The sequence below is a fragment of the Chanos chanos genome, chromosome 6 (assembly GCF_902362185.1).
Source record: "Chanos chanos chromosome 6, fChaCha1.1, whole genome shotgun sequence".
Lineage (NCBI taxonomy): Eukaryota > Metazoa > Chordata > Actinopteri > Gonorynchiformes > Chanidae > Chanos > Chanos chanos.
Genome location: NC_044500.1, coordinates 49149558 through 49159557, shown reverse-complemented (window position 1 = coordinate 49159557; position 10000 = coordinate 49149558). Strand labels below are relative to the sequence as shown.

Genomic DNA, 10000 nt, shown 5'->3' with positions numbered 1-10000 from the left:
TGCACACAATGCTATTGGTTACTGTCATCCTACGCCATGCACGCACAGAAAACTGATTGGACAGGACTCAACCTTAGATTCTAAGTGGGTGGTTTGAAAACGGGGCGCGTCCTCGTACTGAGCAGAAACATTCCGAACAAACAAGCGAGAATCAACAACAAAAACTCCTATGCCCTGTAAACTTTTTTTTTTTTTTTTAAAGTCCTGTATCCTTTGTCCCACATCCTTCATAACTGTCAGAAATAAAAAGTATATGGATCCATTATTTTACCCTCCCGCACATGAGCATAGTTTCTAATCTATTTAATAGCGCTATGTCAAAAGCAGTAAAAATGCAACATAGGCGAGTTTTTTTAAAAGCCTTGCTTTCACCAAATGGCTGAGAGGAGAGCGTTGAGGGCGGTCATCAAGAGTCTGTGGCGGCTGTCAATCAAACTGTGCAGCTGTTGGCCCGACGAATTTCTTTGCTACGTCACAAAAACCAAACTTAGTAAAACTTTACAGATATGAAGATAAACGCTGTCAGCCGACGTCACGGTCAAAAAGAAAGGACAAAGTTCTTTTATCCCTTCTGACCATGCTACCCATCCAATAGAGATTTTGGCTTGATATAAAGATTTGCATTGAAATTGTTTTATTTTATGTAATATTTTATTTTGAGCCTTATTTATTCTTATAGTTGGATTTGGTCAGGGGTTTAACTTGAAAGACCTGAGCTGTATGATGCCTGCTGCTTTGCTTAAGTACAGTTGCCTTTGATGGGCCTGTAATGGCCAATGCATGTTGGATGTCTATCAATACAAGTGTATAAAAGTGTTTCTTATTCAGTTAGACTGACATTATATCTAAGTTTTACATCATCTCTCAGCATTAGTAACATGTCCCATATTGTCCCACACAAACTTACTACTTGTCCCCCATTTGGTCTGTTTGCATCTGGTCACCCTGTACCTTTGACCCCAAGTAAAGGACAGTTGCATAACCATCAAATATGTAATTAATGAACCTCTCATTTAGACTTTTTTTAAATTATGTTTTCAGTGTGTTTTTGTATGCTCCATTTGAAGTGTCCATTGTAATTTAGCTGCACGACAGAGCAATGACATTAAAGGCTACATGGGCCTACCACTGCTATATTATACACCATGCAACACCTAACAAGTTTGTGTGGTTATCAAAATATCGGCTAAATATTACATATAGGCTAACTGATAGAAAGTTACAGTGAGGAAGGGGGGCAGGCTTCTATACCCAGTCCCACCTAGACCACTGACTGTTATTAGCATTTGAAAGGCCAAGCCATCAGCTAACGACTGTGGTCACGCGGATGCCTGAAAACTGCCGTCTAACAGCTGTATTCGGACATTTGCGGGAGTTTTCAGGTCCGCATGACAAAGTTCTGCGGGCATCTGAATACCTCCGGAAAACAGCAGGTTTAGCGGAAGTTTACTTTGTCCGGACATTTCCGAATACACCACTTTTCACGCAGTGATCACCACTGTAGCATCTTTATCACCATGGTGTACTTATAGTGACATTATTGTTGCTATGTGCAATGTAACTGCGGAGTAACCGTAGTAACTCTGTGACAGCAGCTGGTCCATCCTCACCCTGGAATTTTCATTCATTTTCACACCCACAGCATTTCTATGGCAGCAACACTAACACAGTCAGGGGCAACGCTAACACAGTCAGGGCAACGCTAACACAGTCAGGGCAAGACTAACACAATCAGGGCAACGCTAACACAGTCAGGGCAAGACTAACACAATCAGGGCAAGACTAACACAATCAGGGCAAGACTAACACAGTCAGGGCAAGACTAACACAATCAGGGCAACTCTAACACAGTCAGGGCAAGACTAACACAATCAGGGCAAGACTAACACAGTCAGGGCAAGACTAACACAGTCAGGGCAAGACTAACACAATCAGGGCAAGACTAACACAATCAGGGGCAATACTAACACAATCAGGGCAAGACTAACACAATCAGGGGCAATACTAACACAATCAGGGCAAGACTAACACAGTCAGGGCAAGACTAACACAGTCAGGGCAACTCTAACACAATCAGGGAAAGACTAACACAGTCAGGGGCAAGAATAACACAGTCAGGGCAACACTAACACAGGGCAACACTAACACAGTCAGGGCAACACTAACACAGTCAGGGCAACTCTAACACAATCAGGGAAAGACTAACACAGTCAGGGCAAGACTAACACAGTCAGGGCAAGACTAACACAGTCAGGGCAACACTAACACAATCAGGGAAAGACTAACACAATCAGGGCAAGACTAACACAGTCAGGGCAAGACTAACACAGTCAGGGCAACACTAACACAATCAGGGCAACGCTAACACAGTCAGGGCAACACTAACACAGTCAGGGCAACGCTAACACAGTCAGGGCAACGCTAACACAGTCAGGGCAAGACTAACACAGTCAGGGCAACTCTAACACAATCAGGGCAAGACTAACACAGTCAGGGCAACTCTAACACAATCAGGGCAAGACTAACACGGTCAGGGCAAGACTAACACAGTCAGGGCAACGCTAACACAGTCAGGGCAAGACTAACACAATCAGGGCAACACTAACACAATCAGGGCAACACTAACACAGTCAGGGCAACGCTAACACAATCAGGGCAACACTAACACAGTCAGGGCAACTCTAACACAGTCAGGGCAACGCTAACACAGTCAGGGCAACGCTAACACAGTCAGGGCAACGCTAACACAATCAGGGCAAGACTAACACAGTCAGGGCAACGCTAACACAGTCAGGGCAACGCTAACACAGTCAGGGCAAGACTAACACAATCAGGGCAACGCTAACACAGTCAGGGCAACGCTAACACAGTCAGGGCAACGCTAACACAATCAGGGCAAGGCTAACACAATCAGGGCAACTCTAACACAGTCAGGGCAAGACTAACACAGTCAGGGCAAGACTAACACAATCAGGGCAACACTAACACAATCAGGGCAACTCTAACACAGTCAGGGCAACACTAACACAGTCAGGGCAAGACTAACACAGTCAGGGCAACACTAACACAGTCAGGGCAACGCTAACACAATCAGGGCAACACTAACACAGTCAGGGCAACACTAACACAATCAGGGCAAGACTAACACAATCAGGGCAACGCTAACACAGTCAGGGCAACGCTAACACAGTCAGGGCAACGCTAACACAATCAGGGCAAGACTAACACAATCAGGGCAAGACTAACACAATCAGGGCAACTCTAACACAGTCAGGGCAACACTAACACAGTCAGGGCAAGACTAACACAATCAGGGCAACACTAACACAATCAGGGCAACTCTAACACAGTCAGGGCAACACTAACACAGTCAGGGCAACACTAACACAGTCAGGGCAACGCTAACACAATCAGGGCAACACTAACACAGTCAGGGCAACACTAACACAGTCAGGGCAAGACTAACACAGTCAGGGCAAGACTAACACAATCAGGGCAAGACTAACACAGTCAGGGCAACACTAACACAGTCAGGGGGCAAGACTAACACAGTCAGGGCAACGCTAACACAGTCAGGGGCAAGACTAACACAGTCAGGGCAAGACTAACACAGTCAGGGCAACACTAACACAGTCAGGGCAACACTAACACAGTCAGGGTTACTCATCACCACAGTCAGCTAAGCAGCGGGTTTATCCACGTGGCTTCAGAAAAGTCAAACAGTCCAGAACCTTTACAAAGAAAATGCAGATTTTAATGTGGGAGGGTTTTTTTTTGTTTAACATTTCACATTGAATGTTTTCTGCCTCCCCCTAGGATCACAACCTGGACTGGTTTCCTCGGATGCGTGCCATGTCACTGGTCAGCGCTGATGGGGAGGGTGAGCAGAATGAGTTGCGCAGTCTGCAGGAGAAACTGGAGTCCACCATGAAACTGGTCTCTAATCTGACCAATCAGCTCACAGAACTCAAAGAGCAGGTACGTACCTGTGTGTGTGTGCATTTGTGTGTGTCTGTGTGTGCGCATGCGTGTGCGTGCATGTGTGTGTAAAACTGCGCAGTTCACTTTGCTGACTTATGAGAGACTGTAGTTTCAGTGATTTCATAATTGCATCTATGGGTGTTCATGTATTAGAACAACACAGAGAACATAGACAGACAGACAGACATACAGACAGAGATATATAGATGTCTATATGAGTAGATAGAACATAGACATACAGACAGAGATATATAGATGTCTATATGAGTAGATAGAACATAGACAGACAGACAGAGATATATAGATGTCCATATGAGTAGATAGAACATAGACAGACAGACAGAGATATATAGATGTCCATATGAGTAGATAGAACATAGACATACAGACAGAGATATATAGATGTCCATATGAGTAGATAGAACATAAACAGACAGACAGAGATATATAGATGTCCATATGAGTAGATAGAACATAGACAGACAGACAGAGATATATAGATGTCTATATGAGTAGATAGAACATAGACAGACAGACAGAGATATATAGATGTCCATATGAGTAGATAGAACATAGACATACAGACAGAGATATATAGATGTCCATATGAGTAGATAGAACATAAACAGACAGACAGAGATATATAGATGTCCATATGAGCAGACAGGTAAATGGATGGATAGTTACCATTGTGAATTAGTCCAATGCTGATTAATTGGCCGCGTGTCCTCTCCTCTCTGTCCTGTTACATTGCAGATGACTGAACAGAGGAAGCACAAACAACGCATTGGGCTTTTGGGTAACCCCGCCCACCTCAATATCAATCCTCAGCAGCCCGCCTGAGGGGCGTGGCCTGGGCGTGGCTTGGGTTCTGTGTAACATGAAGGAAGGACTGTTGATGTGTGGCCTATGCAGTGTGCACGTGGAGTGCATGAAGCCATACAGGTACTCCCTGGAGAGGAGGTGTAGTTATAGAGGGAAGTCTATTTACATGTGTGAGTGAGTGTGTGTGTGTGTGTGTGTGTGTGATTGATATTAAGCCAGTAAAAACAATCAAACTTTTACAGACACACAGAGCTTTACAGAAACATACAGCTTTAACTACTACCAAAGTGCCCCAGGTCTCGTCTCCATGGTAACTGAACCTTGACCTTGTGTTCACAGAGAAACACAGGAATTAATTTGTGTTAAACATCAGATTTCTGTACTGTCTGATTTCAGTCCTAATTCATCAGCTGTTTTTGAGTCCAGTCAGGTACACTGCTGAGTCCTTTTCTTAATCTGCCTCTTAAAGTTTTTCTCAAAGGTAAACACTGTTCTCTCACACTCTCTGCACTGTTTAGGAGTATGGTGTTATATCATATGTAAGACATAGTTTGAAATTTGAAAACCACTCTTCTGTTCAGTGTGTGTGCATGTCTGTGTATTCTCTCCATACATATATATATATATATATATACACTTTTAAACTCATGTCTTTATACTTTGTGTTTTAGATTTGATTATTTTAAATGTGTGGACACTTTTGTCTTTGTGCATCTTGTGTGGACACTGGGTTTTTTAAGCATTTTTAATTGGATTCATATGGTTTTATTGTCTGGAGCTATATGGAGCACTTTGTGTGTGTGTGTGTGTGTGTGTGTGTGTTCCTGTGTGTGTTCTCTGATCTTTGATTACACTGCTGTATTGGAAAAGACATACAGTACTTTCAAGTGCTAACACCAACAGATTATGAAGCAACAAAGAATTATGAGTCTGAGTTCATCATTTCTGCCTCATGAGGAACGAAAGCACTGAAAATATGAAACCACATTTTTTATGTTTAACTATTTTTAAAGAGCACAAATAAAAGTTATGATTTTGTCTGAAAAAGAAACTGGTCATTTGTTCAGCTCATTCAAGGTCTGCAGCACGAGGAAACACAGTTTGAAACGAACAGTTTAATGCGAACAGTTTGTTTTAAATGTGTTTCCCAACATTTAAATGAGCATATTTTCAACGTTTTACATTTACGAATGTGTACATGGACTAAAATGCAAAACAAACGAATCCATTTTCCAGTTTATTGACTTTAATCTAACCTATACTCTTCTGTTTTTCATCAGTCTGATGTTAATTTGTCACGATGCTTTCATAGCTCACGTCGTTTAATGATTGAAACAGGAACAGTGCCACTGTGTTCATAAAGAACCATTCAATGCTTGAGCAGTCTCAGCTGATCAGATTCCAATGCATAAAGGCAATAAAACAAACTCAAACCTTAGTTTATGAAACGGTTTTAATGAGTTAGAAGAGGTTAACACTCTGGGTGTCGTTTTTTTTGTGCGTATGTTGACGTACAGCTACTTCATAAAGACAGACACGGAGATGTCGAGATACAAGAAAACCAAATATCTGTAACAAAGCAGTTTGCATCCACAGTTTATGACCATAAAAATAAAAAATGAGGGTTTTCCCCACCCCCCCCCCCCCCCCCAAAACCCCAAAACCCCATCCATTAACCTGAATGTATCTGCTCATCATCCACACAGTAACTTCTCAGGTATGAGAGAGAGAGAGAGAGAGAGCAGAAAAACAATGTAAAAATGTAGTTATTTATCTGTGGATCACTGGATTACAGGATTCAGAGAAACAGAGATATGCAGGATAGAGCAGACAGTAGGACAGAAAGCTCTCCGCTGTAACAGGGACTCCAGCAGGTCAAATAAAGGTCAAATAAAGTATTAGATGTAAAATATGTGTAGAAAATATGTGACAACAGGAAAAAAACCAACAAAAAAAACAACAACATGATTTATCTGGATTTGGGCTCACGCACGCCCAGTTACAGAACAGCAAAGACTCAGTAAACCTTTGGCTTTCAAAACAATTTCAAACTGCAGCATTTAACTCAGAGAGACACACACACTCTCTAATACCAATAATCTAACTCAGAAATGACATCCAGGCTCTCATGTCAAGGACAGAAAAACACAAATGTAATATGCATCCGTACTCATTAGCAAATTCCCAGCACTGACTCACTCAGTCATATTACACAAGACCTGATCACCAAAGTTACATGTGGTCTGCTGTGATTCCTTTGATATGTATCATATGTATTAAGTGTCATGCACAAGCACTGACACACACACACACACACACACACGCACACACGCAAACGGCAGGGTTCATTCTCACTGAACTGGATTCCAGTTATGTATGCAATAATTGCTAGGAGATGAAACACTAAATAAAAACATGCTAGCCTTGCAAAAAAACAAAAACAAAATCCTTCGGTAAACCACCGAGAGAGAGAGGGAAGGGGAGAGACGCTGACTCGACAGGCAGCCTGACACGGGACTGCCGGCGACGTGTCTGAGGTCAGCCGAGGGTCACTGGTGGGCGGGGACTGTTTGGAGGGCTTCCTCTGCCAAGCGGGAGATGTTGACGTTCTGTCCAATGAGATCACAGGGATGGGGACAGAGACAGCCAGTTAGGTTGAGGCAATTAAACAGACAGTAACACTGATATATACGAACCCCACTGTGAGGCTTTTGGCTTTGAGTACACACCTCAGGCCTGTCCCTGTGAGTGTTCACCGCCTCCACGTTTAGAGAGATTGACTCCACTTTACAGCCTAAGGTGCACAGAGAGACAGCAGCTGATATCACTGTCATCTATACCCTCCAGGGGGCAGCACAGAGCTGCAAAACTCAAATGAGTTCATTTATTATTACACTAGAGAAACGGGTTAATTACTTTAAAAAAAAAAAAAACTGGACCTGTATTTCCAGGTGGAGTGGAGCTGTAATTATTATATCGAGTAGGAAGTCCCAGTTAAACCGCAGAATGTGTGTGTGTGTGTGTGCGCGTGTGTGAGCGTGTGCGTGTATGCGTGTAAGTGTGTGTGTGTGCACGCGCGCGTGTGTGTTTCTCACCATATGCCACTGGAGTAAGCTTTAGTACTGTGTGCAGAGGGCATTTTAGGTAGGGTAGCTCATCTGGAACAAAGAACAGCAAAGAACACAGAACAGGTCAGAGTGCAAAGGGTAAAACAGTCAGGTCACACACAGGTCAACGCTGCATTTTAGGGAAGAGGTGAGGGTTTTTGAGGGGGGGGAGTGATTAGATATGGGTACTCTGACGACCTGAATGATAACGAAAAAATTTTATGGTACTTAGTGATCCATGCTTCTGTTAGTGTGCCCCCTGCCTGCTGCCGTTTGATTAAAATTTCATGAGAACTGACAATACAATTTTTTATGCCCTGGTTTCTGACGTCACGATCGTGAGGGAAGATCTTTTTGACTCACCTGCACTTTTATCCAGGAAGTAGGCGAGGAGACAGCGCATCACTGCCTGGTGACAGATGACCAGAACATTCTCCTGCCGCTCCAGCTCCATGATCACAGGCTCCAAACGCTGCACCAGGTCCTCATAAGACTGCACACAGAGAGAGAGACAGAGCGTTACACACACACACACACACACACACACACACACACGACTCAACTACTGCACCAGGTCCTCATAAGACTGCACACAGAGAGAGAGACAGAGCGTTACACACACACACACACACACACACACGACTCAACTACTGCACCAGGTCCTCATAAGACTGCACACAGAGAGAGAGACAGAGCGTTACACACACACACACACACACGACTCAACTACTGCACCAGGTCCTCATAAGACTGCACACAGAGAGAGAGACAGAGCGTTACACACACACACACACACACACACACGACTCAACTACTGCACCAGGTCCTCATAAGACTGCACACAGAGAGAGAGACAGAGCGTTACACACACACACACACACACACACACACGACTCAACTACTGCACCAGGTCCTCATAAGACCGCAGAGTGACACACACACATACTGTATCAGACATTAGAGGAGGACACACTCATAGGCAACAAATGTTCGACCAGTTCCAGAGGGTTATACAGAAAACACACACACACCAGTCACACCGCCAGGTCCCCATGAAACTGCAGGGACACGATCTCACAGAGGGTTATACAGAAAACACACACACACCAGTCACGCCGCCAGGTCCCCATGAAACTGCAGCGACACGATCTCACACACAACTTTAGCTGTCAACCTGAGCTTCCAAAGGGCATTACACACAAACAGTGTTCATCCATTAAAGACAAAGAGTGGCACAAAAGCCCTGTGGCGTCGGGCGGCAGGTCCCTGTAGGAGCGGTGAGGCTTTGGTTAGGGGGGGGGGGAGATAAACACACCTCTCCTTTAGGGTAGCGGTAGCGGTACTTGTCCTGGTCTCGGAGGGCAAACTCCAGAGGATAGTGCTCCTGTATCTCCTCATACATCATCTCCTCACACACGCCCTGAGGAGAAACACAACACAGAATATCATACACACACACACACACACACACGCCCTGAAGAGAAACACAACACAGAATATCATACACACACACACACACACACACACACACACACACACACACACACACCACAGCCAACTTACAGCATCTATTTCATTGAGTGCCTTCCACTGTTCGTACGGAACACCCAAAGCTTCTGCAGTCTGTATGGTTCTCTTCATCTGACTGGTCCAGACCTTCAGATCCCGAATGTTCTGCTCCTGAATAAACCGGCCCAGACAAAGAGCAAACTGGAAGAGACAGAGAGAGAGAGAAGGAGAGAGAGAGAGAGAGACAGAGAGAGAGAGAGAGAGACAGAGAGAGACAGAGAGAGGGGTAGAGGGAGAGAGAGAGATTGCAAAACCTATTTGAGCCCTAATAATACACACCAGAAAATTCTTTCCACCAAATGCTTCAAAGCAAATATATCACCTAAACACATACTTTCCCTCTCTCTCTCTAATACACACACACACAGAAACACACACACACACACACACACAGTCTACCTCTTTGCCTCGTGGTGAGAGGCCAGAGTCGCCGCCGATCCGTCCCTGGACGTTGAGTTCGCTCTCGCCGTGGCGACAGAGGTAGATAGAGCGTGGAGTGATATGAATATTCATGAGAT

At 44.2% G+C, this 10000-nt stretch overlaps 2 protein-coding genes across 6 annotated transcripts in view; one reads left to right on the top strand and one right to left on the bottom strand.

Annotated features, from left to right (window-relative positions):
* The window catches only part of itpr1a (inositol 1,4,5-trisphosphate receptor, type 1a), a 69789-nt gene extending 64730 nt beyond the window's left edge, over positions 1–5059 (top strand). Inside the window, exons 57-58 of the mRNA XM_030777051.1 lie at positions 3817–3978; positions 4738–5059. Of these exons, the coding sequence (XP_030632911.1) occupies positions 3817–3978; positions 4738–4824 (249 nt within the window). The 3' untranslated portion in view covers positions 4825–5059. The remainder of the gene's footprint in view (positions 1–3816; positions 3979–4737) is intronic.
* A 1407-nt stretch (positions 5060–6466) lies between these two features.
* Positions 6467–10000, bottom strand: part of pfkfb4b (6-phosphofructo-2-kinase/fructose-2,6-biphosphatase 4b) — a 13544-nt gene continuing 10010 nt past the window's right edge. Inside the window, exons 8-14 of one of the 5 annotated variants that reach the window (XM_030777057.1) lie at positions 9882–10000; positions 9477–9623; positions 9229–9333; positions 8277–8406; positions 7902–7964; positions 7536–7600; positions 6467–7415 (exon numbers count right to left, since the gene is read on the bottom strand). The exon at positions 9882–10000 is cut by the window's right edge and continues 89 nt beyond it. In XM_030777057.1, coding sequence (XP_030632917.1) covers positions 7356–7415; positions 7536–7600; positions 7902–7964; positions 8277–8406; positions 9229–9333; positions 9477–9623; positions 9882–10000 — 689 coding nt within the window. In that variant the 3' untranslated portion in view covers positions 6467–7355. Of the gene's footprint in view, positions 7416–7535; positions 7601–7901; positions 7965–8276; positions 8407–8706; positions 8749–8793; positions 8836–9228; positions 9334–9476; positions 9624–9881 lie in introns of those variants that run through there. The other 4 variants (XM_030777058.1, XM_030777059.1, XM_030777061.1 and 1 more) reach the window with 4 other exon arrangements.